Genomic DNA, 17,179 nt, shown 5'->3' on the forward strand with positions numbered 1-17,179 from the left:
CTCCTTCTTTTTTTCCAAAGTCGAGAGTCGTTTTCTTCCAGTGTCGTTTTCTTCTTTTTTTTATATATTTTCTTTTGTTTCTTCTACTTCGGGTCCCTCCCTCTTTCATTTTGCTGGTTCCATGCTCCCCTTAGTCAAGAGAGTGGTGCTCGCGGTGCTAGGGCCGGCGGTGTTTCTCTACCAGCTCTTGAACAGGGTGTTTTGGCTGGGGCTCAACGAACGGTCTGTGATTGGATTGCCCGTCAACTTCTTCATCAACTTTCTGCCGGTTTTCATATGGCTTTTGATATTCAAAAACGCTGGCCTCATTCCAAAAGACATCAGGCCCACCATCCATGTTGCTTTGGCCCACAGGGTTGAGCAGGTGATGTTCGACGTGTGGGAGTACCCGCTTCTGTCGTTGCTTTCGTTGGTGGCCATCACCTTGGCTGCGTGGGTTCTCTACGCAAAAGTTTACCTGACCAAAAGGGATTCGGATCCTTCTCTTGAGACGTCGAGCTCCTCGCTGCTGCTGCTGCTGTCGTCGTTGTTTTCCGACGAGGATTTGGAGATGGTTGATTACGAAAATCCCAAAGCAGCCCCTTCCGACCCTTCCGTTCCGGCAAATTTCCAGGACCATCCGAAAATAGGCCTGTTACCCTACATTCCCAAGTTCACCCAGCACGACGCCGTGGAAAACGCCACAATCATCAACAGGAGACTCAAACGTCATATGAACGAGCGCAAGACGCCTTCTCCGTTCAATTGCTGGCCCATGGCGCCGCCAGCGCTCTTGGCGGCTTCGTGGCTCTTACTCAACTTGGATGAGTCTCTTGCCCAGCCCATCACTGAGACGAAGGACACCATCGCGTGGTTCAGCTACGTGATTGGCCATTTCTGTGTTCCTCTTTTCACTGCTATTTGGCTCTACGTGTTTCACCCACCAGGAGCACTCAAATGCTTCGGTTTCGCCTTAGGCGCCCAAAACATCGCCGGCGTTCTTACCCACCTCCTGTTCCCAACAGCTCCTCCATGGTTCATTCACAAGTTTGGCGACGACGCTGAAGCCAGCTACGATACCTTGGGCTACGCTGCAGGGCTCACCCGTGCCAAGTTCTCCACGGGAACTCACTTGGTCAACAACGGGTTCCACAAAAGCCCCATTGTGTTTGGCGCCGTGCCCTCATTGCACTCGGCCATGGCGGTCATCTGCTTCTTCTTCGTGTGCTACTATTCGAGGTGGATTTTCGCCAAAGCGCTCCTTCTAGCATTTGTATTTTGCCAGTGGTGGGCCACCATCTACTTGGACCACCATTGGCGCATAGACCTTTTTGTCGGGCTCGGTTACGCCATTGCATCCTACACGGTGTTCTCCAAGTGGTTGATGCCCCGTGTGGACCAAGAGTTTGCCCAGGCCCGTCTACATTACGATTTCAACCGAGGATCCACCATGGGCATGAGGGTGTTCCGAAACACCAAGCTACAGAACTTTTTCGACCCCATGGCTTAATGGGGGAGAAAGAGACATTGCATAATAAAATAGTAATCATACTACGTTCACATACTTTTTGGGCGTAGTGAGGTGGAGCTGTCTTCGCAGGCATGATGATGATTTACACAGCATCCCTTAACCATTGATGAGAAGGCACAATGAGCCCCATTGGTTGACCTCATTGCTGCCTCGTTTGTGTGGTGAACCCGATAGTCTACTTTGGATTGGGTACATGAACAACTTGGTTGCAAAATGTCATTGCAAGTAGTGCCAAGGGACAATGAATCAGCTATAAGTACATCGAAGACGAAAAAAGGAACTCAAGCTGATAGTTTTGAGCGGCTGATGATTTGGCATCGAATAAAAAAGAAAAAGAAAGGAACAGAATAAAAAACAAAAGTTAAAAAGGTGGTCATATACACCAGCATCGTTTGATAGCATGCTTCGTGGAGTACCATCGTTTACCACACCGAAGTCACAACCCCACAAGTCAAGTACGAGTAAACTAATCAACCCAAAAAAACTAATTTTCACAATCTCCTACAATCTCTTTTTATCTCATTATTTGCCTGCTTTTTCACTGCTCTGCTCTGGTCATCACTAGTAGTACCGCGCCTCAGAGGTAAACAAACCAGCCACTCTATACTGATTGATCTCAACATCATCGATCTGCTCCCACCGACTCCCACACAACACAATTACGTCATGAATGGGCCAGAAACTGCAGATGGCACCCTTATCATCATGGTGTGCCGGGCCAAACACTTACCTAACCGCAGGAAGCTAGATAAACAGAGTCCGTATGTGCTTTTGAGAATCGGTACTGAGGCCAAAAGAACCACTGCTGCGTTCAGAGCAGGACAGACGCCTGAGTGGACACAGGAGATTCGATTTCTGTTGTCGAGAGATCGAAGACCGCTTTTGAAGCTCGATGTGCTTGACGAGACAAAAAATGATCCTACGCCTGTTGGAGATATCGAGATCGACTGTGCCGCTGTTTTCCAGGACCCAGCCCACTACAACGACGGAAAATACATTCTAGACGGGTGGCACGACTTGAAGTTTAACGGAAGAAGCGCTGGCAAGATCTACTTGGAGATGACGTTTTATCCTAGTGCTCCAATTCTCCCTCCTAAAGTGCCCTCGCCCGCTTTTGACTATGAGAGCAAAGAACTACCGGCGATGCCTGATGAGTTCTCGAGATCAGATCCCGTACAGAGGAAAACTGTGGATGAAATATTCCAGGAGAAAGCTAACGCTTTCAGGTCGTCTGACCCGGGTCCCAAGGAAAAAGAAGATGAAGATGTGTTTGTCTCCGGCAGCCCAAAGAAAGAGGGCAAGCTACGCAAGTTGAGAGAAAAGTTCCATTCGAAGGAACCACTAAGGAACCTCTTCCACTCCTCAGAACCTAAGCTGCTGAAAGTCGTGGAGGAGTATTCAGCGATTCCACCATTGGAGAGCTTCGAGCAGCTAGAACTGGCGATGGGCATAGACGACGATTCTCACGAGAGATGCAAACAAAATAATGACGACTGGCGAACTCCCTCGATGTTATCAGGCTGTTGATATCATCCTTATCCCTAAGAATGGTAAAAGCAACTCCGTGGACATTTCTGACCTTAGACCCATCCTGTTGTCTAATGCTAGCATAAAAGTTATTTCCAGCGCGATTTGTACTCGACTTCAGAAGGTTCGGGACAAACTCATTGGCCCTTACCAGCGAGGTTTTATGAAAGATCGAAACATCTCTCATAATACCATGGAGTTCTTTACAATGGTCAAGCAATTTCTAGCACACCCTCACAGATATCAACCCGATTGCTATCTGGCCATTATGATGGCAGATTTCACGAAAGCGTTTGACAATATTTCTCATGGCTATCTATTGAAAGTGATGCATGCGATGGGCATCAGAGGCGGGATTCACACGCTCCTAACACTGATTCTTCGCCAGCAATATGCTCGAGTCCAGATTAATAACTGTAAAGGTCCACGATTTCCGTTAAATTGTGGCACAAGGCAAGGTAATCCACTTTCCCCACTTCTTTTCAACATAGCCTTGGAGCCCTTTCTATACCACATGGAACTGCTTCAAGGCCTTGAAATCCCTTATCAGGGCCTCAATATCCATACGATGAAATACCATGCCTTTGCAGATGACGTGAACCTTTATTTGCGTGATCTCAAAGACTACAAAAAGGCAGCAGAAATCATTGAACATTTTGAGTTGGCCAGCAATAGTCAACTCAGCCTGGCCAAGTCCAAACTCATAGGACTTCAACCAGCCTTTGTCAATCTTCATCAAAGGATCTTGCCTTTTGAACATCTCTATCTAGGCTCTGCAAACATGAAATATTTGGGACTCTCGTTGAAGGGAGTTAATTGGAAAGCTTTTATGGACAACTTGCCGTTCATGACTCACATAAATGGGTACAATCATTTGGATTTGATCAGCCGAGCTCTCGGCACGAACATCTTCATCTGCTCGAAGACAGTCTACAAAGATTTGGTTCATTGCATGACTCAAAGAGAAGTCAGAAACTTAGACCATGCTATCAAAATGCGCTTCAGAAATATTGGAGACGAGAAGGTTTACGCTCGTCCCAAAAAAGGAGGGTACGGTCTTATTCGACTAGAGAAACAACTCTTGGGTCATAGGGCCAAGGTAATACTCACTACATTGAAGGACACCGGATGGTATGCTACTTTCCTTCGGTTGAAAATGATGCATCATTTCACTAAAATAGACCGCAGAAATAAACATGTCACGGTGGATGAAATTGAGAATTCCCTGATAGCGGACTTTCTCTTTGATTCCACAGATGCTGTCTTCCATCGTCTTGATTGGACATTTACACCCAATGAGATTGAATACATTAATGCATGGAGAACCTTGGTACCTCGCTCTCGCACCTATCCGAGAACGACTTGGCGGATGACGAGAGAACAACTCCTCATCCAAGCCTCGACGATACCAACGATTACTTCGCAAGAGGAACAGGTACTCTCAAATGTACCTTTCCGCTCTCTCCATCGATTGGCACAAGAAGCGGAGCCACCCATCATGCCTGGTCGCTTTACAGAGCTCTGCCCTCCAGCCCGCGTTATCAAACGATGGGATGTCTTTTGGAAGGCACTCTATAAGGAAGAATGGCTAAAGCGAAATGACTTCACTGCATTACACCTATTCAATTTCGGGTCTTATGTCCCGGTTCATGATGACAAGAATCACAGCGAACCGTTGACATGTCGCCTCTGTTGTGAGCCTACACGATCTGATCAAATCCAAAAACACCTTTACAACTCTTGCGAGAGCTCCAAATATTGGTGGCGAAAACTAGAGTTTCCTCGCCCAATGAACTTGGAAGAAATGTTGGCTCCGGCTGACACATCTTTCCACAATTTACGCCGATTAAATCGGTTTGTCAAAGTCGTCAAAGCGACATATCACAGCCGGTACAAAAATACCCGTTCCGAACATCTCCCACTTGAGCCTCTTCTGACTCGCGAGTTAGATCAGGCTCTTGTACGGCTCCTATGGGACGATGACAGAAGCGCTGGCTTCCTGGGTAAGTTTCTGGTTGGCTCTTTGGCCCCCCAGTGGGTTGGGTGCGGAGCTGGTCTACGTAGCATGCTATGTGGACGCCCGGAGCTTACGCAGATTTGAAGGGGGGTTTTACTATATAAATTTGTATAGCTTTAAAGCTGAGGAAGAGATGTGTTTAACATCTTGACCTTAGCGACCCTCAATCAATGTATCCGTCAAAAACCAATTTTTTGCAAGTGTTTTAAATTTGTTCGCCTGAAGAATAGGGTGGTGCAATTGTTAATCTTGTAGTAGAATTCGAGAAATCGAACAACCTCGACAAGTAATATACTATGCAAAACAATGCTTAGACCAGAAATATGCTGGCGAAGTGATATGGTATACGACAACACTCAGTCTATTGTTTTTGTTTTGTAAAGCTGTTCACACGTTGGTTTTAATCTGTATGAATTCGGGCAACAAGAAACCGTTGAAGACAAGATTCCAACGTTTAACTAATATGCCTATCACCGTCGTACATGTGTATACCTCCTCCAAGAAAAGACATTTTGAGGCATTGAACAGTGGGAGTGCCATTTCAGACGTAAGAGATCAATTGCCATGGTAAAAGGTTGGAAGCACAAGCTCGAACGAATATACAGCCCCAGCTATGAATAAGTAAAAAAACACTAGGGTTGCAGTAGGAGGAATTCCCCTAAGTTCAAGAACATCATGTGCCATGCGATTAATTGAACTTCTTAGTAACGAGTCTTTCATACTAAATCTTTGAAGCGATCGTGCTGGCAGTGTAAAGCGGTCTTCCTCCCAACGAGTTGAAATCGACATTGTTCCCTCGGTAGAACAGGCTTGCCTTTATAGTCAATGAGATCACCAACAAAAGTCGCCTTTCTACCTCGTTACTCTCTGTCAAATTAATCGTTGTACTCACAGCTCAAACAGGCAAAAGGAGATGCACGACATGCTGAAAAGTCTTAGTTGATCTTCATTGAGTTCCACAGAAGGTTCTTGTGTAGCTTCCCCATCTTATGATTCGTGCCTTTGGCCCCTGAGTTTTAGGCCCACGATGCCTTCGTTTCGAGACTGCCGATGAACAAAGCCCATTCAAATATGCTGTTTGTCTCTGGCCTACGATGTTATAGATTTAGGAAACCCTCTGCAGCGAACTTTGCTGCGATCTCCTATTCTCGCAATCAGAACACCTTCCAGAATCAAGGCTCAAATTGCCAACCAGTCCTAGCTTACACTCAACTTTGCCAATTTCATCATCACCTAATCACAACCAGACGCATCACCACATATCGTGCTAAATGGACCCAAACCAATAACCCAGAATCCTCTCTATTCAGATCCAAAAACATAACTTCACCCACCCGATTTTCACAGATTCACCTGCCAAGAGTGTTTTTTGCAGCCATTTTGCCAAGTGGTCTGAGCACCGGTCAATGTCTCAATCACAATGTCACGGTCAAAAGCAGATCCCGAGCAGCAAACAATGCCTGGCCCAATTGACATCTAGATCTCAGCTGAAACACTTTCTACAGTTAGTGGTCTGGCCGTTTTGCTTGCAAAGGGCCATTTTTCCCAATTCGCGAAAAGCCTTCGCCAGGCACGAAACACCCAAGTACGAGAGAACCTTAGTCAATTGAAAAAGGCTTAGGGGACTTTTTTACGCAATCTGTGAGATGCGATGAACGACGCGGTAGGCGTAGCCTTTCTGCGTTTTTCTGGCTCTTTGCATTTTGCCTTTTGCCTCGTTGATTCAACATCGTTTGAAGCGAGTATGCCGTGAACGAGCCTTTATTCTGCACGGCCACTAATCGCGGTAGGAGCGTTTTTGCAATTGTTCTCTGCAAGGCGCGAGAACGACGAATCGGAAATCGACGTGTATTCGACGACATTTTCTGATTTTGTGGAGCATGACGTGGATAATTTAATCAATTTGGGAAAGTAAATTGAGAGGCCAGGGCCGAACAGGCCCATCTCGAACACTCAGGCTGGGTCTGGCTGCAAATTACCCTCGTAATCGCGAATCGGATTTTTCGTACCCTACGGGCTTATCCAGCAGAGCCTCCAGCGATCTGGATGAGACGAAGCCTGGATTCAGTTTGGGCTTGGAAGAAAAACAGGCAACGGCCAAGGACTCGGGATCGGCAACAAAAGAAGATCTGAGTGTATGATTGAAAAAAAAAATGACGACATCAGCAGGATTCGAACCTGCGCGGGCAGAGCCCAATGCATAGCCCGAATAATTCGAGTGCATCGCCTTAACCACTCGGCCACAATGCCTAATACTGTTGAATGCTGCTTTGCGGGTGAGTTATTTGTTTGGCTTTAGAAACTGAAAATTCATTGACAATGGCTTTTATGATTTGGTATTGTCAATCCTACATCGAGTTTGCTCTATGTAGCCTGAAAATAGTCCAATCCCGCTATTTGAGAGACGTAAACATGGTAAAACATCGACCTGAGGGAACCGTACAATTTTGTGCCACCGATGCTGATGGACGGTAATAGCGGACACACTTCAGATACATATCTACTGAATTGTACATACAAACTTTCTGGTCCAGGGAGTATAATTTCCCAGTTCCAAAGCAGTCCAATTCAATGCGAGCACTTTGATGACACAACATACAAACATTATAAGCATTTGATCTCGTTTGTCAAAATTGTGAAAACGACATTCCGCTTTAAAGAACACAATTGAAAATTATTTCTAATGTCCCATAATGGCCAGGTAATCGAGGTATATCCCCTCGACAGACCTATAAATGACTGCTCCTAGAAAATACACTGTCGCTTGCTTTACCTCCTCAGCCACGAGCACAAAACGGGCATGGCCACTTTGATAGCCTTTAAACGAAGAAGCAGCAATACATCAAGTAATCAAAGCTCAAGGCTCAAGCTCTCCAACTTGGACATCGTTGAGAAGGCATTTTGGTATATGTCAGTGAGAGCCACTCTACTTCGTACCACATAAAGGAGACTTACTTTTTAGAAGCATTTGCTATCGGGAAATTGAGAGGAGGTATTTCCTACATAACGCTGGTTCTGTCGCCGAGAAGGAGGCAAGTGAGACACGAGTCCTGAGGTGTTTTTTAATGAACGTACCGGTTAATAACACAAGTGGGTCACCGTAGGTTTGAAGCTAATTGCTTGCGAAAGACAAGAACCAGCAGTCGAATAAACCCAGCAACATGTTTGTGCTCGGTATTGAAGAACACGACTCACGCACAGTGTCGAGACTCAGCTGGCAATAAAGTAAAACCTAATTATCAACTTTGAATTTGCTCAACAACTCAAAAAAAAAAAAAAAAAAAAAGAGCATATTCTACGACTGCATTACGAAAATAAGCTAGCGTCAAAAGAGGAAAATGGTCAAAAGAACGACCTTTTGAAGGTTTAAGATTGGCATGGACACTGTGTTGTGTCAGTCTTTTAAATATGGAACACGCAAACACTAGGAAGCTTAAAGCAATAGACAAAGAGTTGATTTGTTCACTCAGTTAGCTCATACTGTGACCCTTAGACTCAATTGCCTTTGATATATCGATGAAAAGAACGGGTCTGAAATTTGCTCCCATCCCCCCCAAACAGTCACCGGTCCCTGTCACCAAAAGTCTAAAATTGTGACATCACATTTTAGTTGAATAGTGGCAAATAATGACAAAAGAAAAATAAAAAAAAAAAATGAATGGCCCAAGGACGCTCCACAAGAAGCTAACACAGGACCTTGTTCATTTACGAGAATTGAAGCACAGAGATTATTATTTTCACCAACCTTGACTCACAGCGACAGACTCAAAAATGTAACCTTATCTCCCAAACAGACTCATGGAAGCCAAATTGGGCAGAAGCAAGCAACATAAGGTGACAAATGCAAAACCCGAGGTGGGTTCGACCCCCACCTAATTATAGCAAACACAGCACCTTCCAAAGAGACCCTCTCAAGCGGCAACTCCTTTTTCCAGGTGGTCCACTTGTGGGTGAGAGACCACTCACCCGCTCGAAGCCGAGCGTCGTGCAAATCACCAGTGTTAAGCCATTTCAAAATGAGACAGCAACTCTACGGATTCGGTTCCCGATCGGCAGCTCCTCAGTGGCTGCCAAATGAGCCATCTCAAGCAAACGAAAAGATGTCGCTGGGAGACAACACACGGGATACGAATAATCACATTGTGATCTACAGAAGCATGATTGCTGGTGAGCAGAAAAATGGGCCGAAAGGTGGAGGAAGTGTAATTAGTGTAAACAGTGGATGGCCAGATTTAGAACCCTTACATGGTGGCCGCCCCAGGGGCTATCGAGCCATGATTCCGGGCTAAAATAAGGCAATTCCATCGATGATAAAAAAAAAAATAAAAATAAAAAAATAATAAAAAACATCAGAGTGGAGGAACGACATGAGGAGAATACAGAATTGGCCCAGTGCAATCCCCGTGCAACAATTGCCGGTGGGACCCCCCCGGAGCGGACCATGAAAATAACCAGGTGGGCCAATGGAAAATCACACAAGCAACCATGTATCCGGGTGGATTCACATCCTCACCTCTTGCTGACCCCTATTATTGGCTTTTTTTAAATTTTCCCCCCTGGCTTCTCAAAAACAGCAAGTTGCATAGCTAGTCCCATGTGAGGGTTGGTTGCTGGCATTTTGCAGCCATTCAACTCAATTCCACCACCAATTCCATCGGCGCCAACGTGATGTCGCGCCTTCTATTTTTGCGACCCTTGCTCGCCCAGGGGGCTGAAGGGACGCTCAAGGGACACTGACGCCCGAAGGCCCTGGAGGTGCGAAAAATCACGCTGGGAGTCAAAGGGCCCCGAACACAATCCTCAGAACCCCGAACCATGAAAGCGAAAGCGACAAAACAACAAGATCAAAACGATGATGCCCATCAAAAAAACAAAATCAAAACGTCAAATTCCATAACACTCAGCCTCTCGCGGGGGAATTGATCGTTTGTGATTTTCGTTGATTTGTGATTTTTCTTTTCTCTCGTTTTCTTCGTGGTGGATCTGTTTTCTTTTTCCTTCGATCACCCTCCACGCTCGCTGGAGGAGGCCAACCAGAACGGCGCCGCGTCAGCCCAGCGGCAGCCCAGCGGCAGCCCAGCTCCAGGAAACAAAGCAGCAGGCCCTCCTTCGAATGGGTCACGTTGGGAATTTTCGTAGGTTTTTTTGTAATAGAGTCACGAACTCAATTGATTCAGAAAGTTCACGTTATGTTTGTGTTTCTCTTTTTTTGCTTGTCACATTTTTGCTTGTTATATTTTTGTCTTCTACGTTTTATCGTTTTCTGCGCTCGTGCCCAGCTGGTATTAGGTGGCTGCCTGCGTTCTCACTTGGCTTACACTCGACCGCCTGTTTTTTTGCGTGCCTGTCTTGGCCCTAAACACCCGAGCAGTCGCAACTACCACCGGGTAGTAAATTTAGACCTCTACAGCGAACTAGACACATGGAATTTAACATCAGTTGATTATTTGTTTAACAATAGTATAAGGCCATTGAATGCCATTGGCAGTGACTAAAGCACAGACTTTGGGGAGTAGCCAGGGGCGTTTTAGGCTACTGAGGTCCTGGCCGAGGCCGCCGGGGGCACCGATGACTCGTATGTCTCAGTGTTTACACTCCTGGTTGTAATCGGGTCAAGCCCCCTATGTCGCAAGCTCTGCAGGGGTGTGGTGACATGCATTGCATAAGCCTACTCGTACAATCGTGAGCTGCTTAACTGCATGCAGGCCGCATGTATACAACTGCCATACTCCTATGCAGCAGGTGCATGGGAGCCCTCGTCTGTGTGCAGTCCGCAAATATCGGCTGCAAAAATTGGCCCTTCTCACCCTCTGTAGCCTCTGGTCGAAAAAATATATAAGTCACCCCCTTCCCAGCCGCTCTCCAGGCTTTTATTTTTTTGTTTATCAACAAGTACATTCGCTTTTTCTCATGAAGTTTTCTTCCTTCGCTACGCTTGCTGCTATCGCATCCGCCGTCCACGCTAAGGACGTGTCCTGTCGTGTCAACGGCCAGGAGGTGGCCATAGTGGACTTGGACTCTGGCTCTTGTCCCTTCTCCATCCCTGAGAACCTCCCAGTGACCTTCAGATTCGACGCTGAAGACGACTACGAGGTGGATGCCTACTACGTGACCGCCGACCAGAAGTACTGGAACGACATTGAGAACGCTGGCAGACAGATTGCCGTGCCTGCCAACCAGTTGTACGGAAAGGGACCTGCTCCAATCTTCCACGTCCACGACGAGGAGAAGCCTGGCTCCAACTCGACTGCTGCTTTGAGAAGAAGATTCAACGCTCAGTTCCTCGCCAAGAGAGACCCTAAGGACGACCTCGTTGGTGAGATCAAGGAGAAGGACGGTGAGCCTTCGGACGCCACTGTTGAGGTTGTCGATGTTGGTGCTCCAACCTCCTCCTACCACTCCACCGTCACTGAGACCCACACCGGTACTCAGACTGTCACCATCACCTCTTGCGACGACCACCACTGTGTGACCACCACTGCTCCATGCACCTGGGGTCCAACCACCAAGACGGAGCACGACACCACCACCACCTACACCACCTGGTGCCCAATTGAGACCGTCACCAATACCCACACCCAGACGCTCACCATCACTTCTTGTGACGACCACGAGTGCCACACCAAGACCACCACTGCTCCTTGCACCTGGGGCCCAACCACCAAGACTGAGCACGGCACTGAGACTATTGTCACCACCTGGTGCCCAGTTGAGTCCCACCCAGCCCCAGCTCCTCAGCCAGAGCCATCCACTCCAGGTGCTCCAGGCCCTGCTCCAACCACCGAGGCTCCAGGTGAGACCAAGCCTCCAGCTCCAGGCCCAGGTCCCGCTCCAACTTCTCAGGCCCCAGGTCCAGCTCCAGGCCCAGGTCCTGCTCCAACTTCCCAGGCTCCAGGTCCAGCTCCAGGCCCAGCCCCACCTCAGTCGAGCGTTGCTGGCGAGTCCACTTTGATCACCACCCCAGGTCCAGCTCCAGCCCCAACTTCTCCAGGTGTTTCTTCCTTCGAGAACGCTGGTGCTCTTGCCAAGGGCTCTTTGCTCGCCATGGCTGCTCTTCCTCTCGCTTATTTGTTGTAAGCGTGAAGGTTTTTACATTTCTTTGCATATCGCTGGCTTGCGCCGGCGGTGGATGCCCTTCTCTCAAAAGGCTTCTTTTTTAATTACGGTAAAATTTTTTACATTTTTTTCAATGCCCTTCAAAAGAGCTACTACCTCGCTCGCTTTCGTTCTACTGATTGCGAATGAAGCTTTCGTTACACGGATAATTTAATTTCTCCTTCTTAATACATTTATTAAAATATGTTTTTTGATGTAGAAGGTAGGCTAGCAGTAGTTTTTCCGAGGCACAAGTCCGACTCCGAGCGTGATATGTAGCTCACTATCAATACTATAGGATCACTAGGTTAAGCGTACATATATAATCTCTGGAGTGTTGAAAACTCATCAAAAGCATAATTGATGCTCGGTCTACTTGGTCATATCGTGAACGAGAGAGAATTGTCCAGTTCTCAATACTTTTGATTTCCTTCAAAATGTATCACACCACCTATGCAAGCAAGGTTACGATCCATGAGCAGTCCACAGTTTCCAGTTCTCCACTTGGTCAATTACGAGCAAACAGTCAAAATCTGAAACGAAAACAGTGCCCAAGCAAGGCGGAGCTTGCAGAGATCCGTAGCGCATCGTGGCCCGGCTAAAGAGACCCTTTTTTCATGAGCCTCTTGCCTAACGCAGCCCAAGAAGGGTAGGTAGCGTGTTTTTGTTGGGAACCGTGCATAACAGCATGGAGAAATTGGAGGGTCCTGGAATGTTTTCAAATCGCTGAAAAAGCACAATGAGAGGCGACATCACGCCAGAAGATATGTGGCAGTTGCCTTTTGGGTTTGATACATAGCTGGTTTTTCAGGAAACAGGAAACGACGTAGATGTAGCGGAAGCGATAGCATGTAGATTTGAAGAATAAGAGATGATAATAACAATATCAAAAAGAAAAATAAAAAAATAAGAATAAGGTTTGAGATGGCGTTCTCCGGAGGAAGGTCTGAATGTAGATTACAGGGACACTTTGATAAAGCCGTTGGGTGATAGTGGTACTTTTCCACCACGGGGTCATTGTGTTTTGCCAATGTCAATTTTTTTTGTCATGAATTGGCAGAGATTGAGATTGCGATTGCTTATCTGGTCCTCCAACTGCTATTGTAAGATGTCGTAAGACAGTTCCCAGGGCGTAAAACCAGAAAAGGTAAGCCAATGGCAACCGTTGGGGAAGAGCACAACATGGAAATTGCAACGGTCCATACAAACCAAAGAAAAAAACCTTTTTGGGCCACATCTCAACAAGGCCCGAGAGAAGAATGCCCCAGCTGCAAAAAAACTACTGCCTTACTTGCTGTCGCCGTGCCGAAAGAAGCAACGCCCTAGACAAAAAGAAACAGAGAAAGTAAAAGGTAAAGTCAAAAAGAGGACTCCCTTCTTGCAACCTGCCAATGGCTGCCAGGTGCTGCCTTGTTATCTTGCAAGTGACAATCGCCATTGTGCATTGGCGAGGGTGTATTGTGTGGTTGCACAGTACCGCCCCGTAACGAAGAAGCTGGTCTGCAACAATAGCAACAGAAGCGTAGCGAAAAGTGCTGTAGTCGTTTCACCAAAGAAACCAACGTGGGGGGTTTGTGGGTTTTTGTATTCCGTGAAGGTTCCAAAAGAGGTCAGCTTGAAAACGCAAAGACTGGTGCTCATAGTGACTGGTGCTCATAGTGTGGTGTTTTAGCGTCGAGCATAACCGCTTTTGCGTTAGATATCGCAGGTAACCTGCGGTACCTCACCTCAGATATGGTAAAGTGTCGGGAACACACGACAAAACAAAATAAAAAAAAATAAAGTAAAAAAGTGAAAAATGAAGGATGCAAGAGTATGGAAGTCGTTTACAAAAACTTACTTTTGGAGCCCTATAGTAGGTTTTCACTGAGGCTCGCTACTGCCCAATAAGCACTGTGGCCATGCTTGCAGACGAAGCGCTGAAAACGCACGGCTCCGCCTAGCGGATACGATTTACAGGTAACGTTTTCTGTGGACAGCACAGTCACGTGTTTTGTTCTCTGGGAGAGCACAGGTGAAAGTTTGAGAGGAATTGCACGATCCAAATGTGGCACTGGCTGCGAATGTGTGAGGTGCTCATTTTCCCATGCACAAATGCTACATCGTTGCTACACCGACTAGCCGAGGACGTTGGGTTCAGCTAGTAGCTTTATTATGCATCATAAAGGTGGATTTTGATCGGGAATCCTTGTCTAGATGCAGTCAAAGATATAGTTTGCGTGTGTATTCATTGGGCTGGCCAGAATGAAAGAGAGAAGGAGATTTGGGGAGAAAAACCTCAACAACTCCCCGCTCTCTTTCATTCAATGACTATTTTTTTCACTTGGATTCTCTGTCTTTTTTCAGTCAGCTTGGCTAGCCAACGTCATTGGCTGCTTCTACTCCTGGGATTCTCAAACAGGCGATGACGTACTTGCAAGCGATCCAATGGCTCCATTGGTCCACGAGACGTCGATTTCTGACCATACAGCCTAGTCTATTCAAATTTGAGAACCTCCCTACATAAAAGACAACCTGACACAAATGGGTGCAAAATCCCTTGTTTGATCGTCTCATTGAACTGCACAAACTTGTCTCAGACGCACCACACTGAATGCTGATATTTTGCAGCCATCAGATACTTCCTTCATTGGACCACGGATGTTTCAGAAATCGAGATTTGAAACATCTTTTAGCTACCACAGCCTCCACCTGAAAGGTATAAAGATGGCAGAGTCTTGCTTCAATGTCTCTCCTCAACACCAACCACATTCGCTCGCTATGCTTCCCTGGGCACTCTTGTTGGCGACCGCTGCCGCTGAGACTATCTTGTCGACAAGATACAGAACAAATGTTGTGACCATCACTTCTTGCTCGAAGGGGGGTTGCACAAACCCAGAGTCAGTGACTTTGGTGACAACTACCATTGTGGACTTGGAGACAACAACTTACTGTCCAGTCAGTGAGATTACTTCCACTCCACTCGAAACAAGTCCAACTACAGAGATCACTTCAACTGAGAGTTCAACTGAGAGTTCAACTGGAACCAGTTCCTCGGTAGTGGCAAGCACTGAGACCGTGTCTACTCTGTCTACCAGCTCCACTGAGGCTACCACTCCACCTTTGTCCACCTCGTCTTCGGATTTCTCCACCGTTGATCCATCCACTGTCGTTGTCACCACTTCGTCCTGCAAAACGACTTCTTCTCCGGAGCCTGAAACCCTGACCACTTGCGACGACTGCAAAGAGGAGCCTGAGACGTCTTCATCGTCTTCCTCCGGCTCCAAAACTACTTCTACATCTACAACAAGCTCCGTGGCTCCAACCACCAGCACCTCTGAGACACCTCCTCTGACTGACTCCAGCAGTGACACTTCCAGTGAGACTTCTGCTAGTCAGACTACTTCCAGTGAAACTTCGTCCCGTGAAACTTCGTCCCGTGAAACTTCGCCCAGTGAAACTTCGTCCAGTGAAACTTCTAGCGAAAAGTTTGCCTCGTCGGAGGTCCCTAGGACTACTTCAAGCTCAGAGATCACTAGCTCTTCTTCATCCACATCTTCGTCTGCTTTGAGCTCCTCGTCTACTTCCAATTGGCAATCATCTTCCACTCCGGTGACTTCCCTGGACTACAAGCCTAGTTCGTCCCCCTCCAGTTCTACGACCTCGACTTCTGTTCAACCACTGCCTTCGACGTCCAGTCCTCCACCTGTGACAATCACCACCACAGTGCCTTGCGGAGAGTGTGAACACGGCTATTCCACTACTACCACCACATGTTACCCAAGCACTGTACCTCCATCACCGCCAGATACTGTCTCTGAGAGCAGTTTGACTATTGAGACTTCCCCAAGTGCGTCCAGTTCCACCCCAATTGAGTCCAGCTCCGCTCCAGTTCAATCCACCACTCCAGTTGAATCGTCGTCTAGCTCGTCAAGCTCTTCCAGTACCTATTTCAGCACGACTTTGAAAACCTCATTGACCTCGTCTAGTGAGCCCCCTGTGGAGTCTTCTACTCAAGTAACTTCGTCGAGTGAATCTTCACTGGCATCTACTACACCACATGAGACTCTCTCTTCTACTACACCACATAAGACTACCTCATCTACTCCAGCAGAAAGTACTCCAATTGGGACTACCTCTTCTACTCCAGTCGAGAGTACTCCAAGTGAGACCAATCCAGTCAAATCTTCTTCCAAAGAGACCACTTCATCTGAGACTATTCCAGGTGAGACTACTCCCATTGAGTCCACTCCAGGTAAGACTACTCCAGTCGAAAGCACTCCCGTCGAAAGTACTCCCGTCGAAAGTACTCCATCTGAGAGTACTCCAGTCGAAAGTACTTCAATTAGTACTACGACGACACCTGTGGAAACTACTTCAATTCAAACTCCTCCTGCCGAATCTACTGCAATCGAGACCACTCCAACAAAATCAACTCCAACAGAAACCACTCCAACAGAAACTACTCCAGCAGAAACTACTCCAACAGAAACTACTCCAGCTAATATCACTTCGACGAAACCCTTTTCTCTGGATACTACCCCGGTCAACTCGCCACCAACTTCATCTGATGAAATTACTGTGTCTGAGTCCACAAACGAGGAAACAACTCCAATTGATACCAATCCTGCTGAACCTACTACCTCAACATCCAGCGCTCCACCAAAGCCTGAAGAACCCCCAGTTTCTTCGCCCGAGGCCCCAACAACTCATACTGAAGTGACCACCAACAACTCAGAACCTTCCCCAGAAGTCGAGCAGACCACAGAGACAGAGAAGCCAACTACAACGCCTACAACTTCTACATCATTGAAAGGGAAGCCTTCGGTGACATCGTCTGCTCTGTCTTCTCTGGTTCTGACGACTTCAGCTGATTGTGAAGGTGATGCTTGCTGCACTGGAAAGGACTGTGAAACCACCACGAGCTCTCATGTGAGAGTATCGCTGTCTTACTCACTGCTGCAGCCTACGATTCTGAGTTGGGAAGGTACTGGCTCAAAAGCGTCCTTCTCCTTCTTGGCCATGATTGCTTGGGTCTTCCTTATGTAAAC

General features: G+C 47.0%; 5 protein-coding genes and 1 non-coding gene across 6 annotated transcripts; 5 read left to right on the forward strand and 1 right to left on the reverse strand. All coding sequences in view use genetic code 12, as the record gives it.

Moving 5' to 3' along the window:
* Window positions 1–121: 121 nt before the first annotated feature.
* Window positions 122–1,489, forward strand: CJI96_0002079 (inositolphosphotransferase; the record flags this gene model as incomplete). Its single annotated transcript, XM_029036120.2, has 1 exon — window positions 122–1,489. One exon carries the CDS (start codon window positions 122–124, stop codon window positions 1,487–1,489), a length of 1,368 nt encoding a protein of 455 aa, XP_028891362.2.
* Window positions 1,490–2,176: 687 nt separating this feature from the next.
* CJI96_0002080 (C2 domain-containing protein) lies at window positions 2,177–3,037 on the forward strand (the record flags this gene model as incomplete). The annotated part of the gene is made up of 1 exon (XM_054702075.1): window positions 2,177–3,037. The coding sequence occupies one exon, from the start codon at window positions 2,177–2,179 to the stop codon at window positions 3,035–3,037; it is 861 nt and encodes a 286-aa protein (XP_054558050.1).
* Window positions 3,038–3,551: 514 nt separating this feature from the next.
* On the forward strand, window positions 3,552–5,138 carry CJI96_0002081 (uncharacterized protein; the record flags this gene model as incomplete). Its single annotated transcript, XM_054702076.1, has 1 exon — window positions 3,552–5,138. One exon carries the CDS (start codon window positions 3,552–3,554, stop codon window positions 5,136–5,138), a length of 1,587 nt encoding a protein of 528 aa, XP_054558051.1.
* A 2,070-nt stretch (window positions 5,139–7,208) lies between these two features.
* CJI96_0002082 lies at window positions 7,209–7,304 on the reverse strand. Its single transcript has one exon. It is a non-coding gene; the product is annotated as a tRNA-Ser (tRNA).
* Window positions 7,305–10,964: 3,660 nt separating this feature from the next.
* CJI96_0002083 (uncharacterized protein) lies at window positions 10,965–12,131 on the forward strand (the record flags this gene model as incomplete). The annotated part of the gene is made up of 1 exon (XM_029035601.2): window positions 10,965–12,131. One exon carries the CDS (start codon window positions 10,965–10,967, stop codon window positions 12,129–12,131), a length of 1,167 nt encoding a protein of 388 aa, XP_028890843.2.
* Window positions 12,132–14,909: 2,778 nt separating this feature from the next.
* Window positions 14,910–17,177, forward strand: CJI96_0002084 (uncharacterized protein; the record flags this gene model as incomplete). The annotated part of the gene is made up of 1 exon (XM_029035602.2): window positions 14,910–17,177. One exon carries the CDS (start codon window positions 14,910–14,912, stop codon window positions 17,175–17,177), a length of 2,268 nt encoding a protein of 755 aa, XP_028890844.2.
* Between the last annotated feature and the right edge of the window lie 2 nt (window positions 17,178–17,179).

This window comes from Candidozyma auris, chromosome 2 (genome assembly GCF_003013715.1).
Source record: "Candidozyma auris chromosome 2, complete sequence".
NCBI lineage: Eukaryota > Fungi > Ascomycota > Pichiomycetes > Serinales > Metschnikowiaceae > Candidozyma > Candidozyma auris.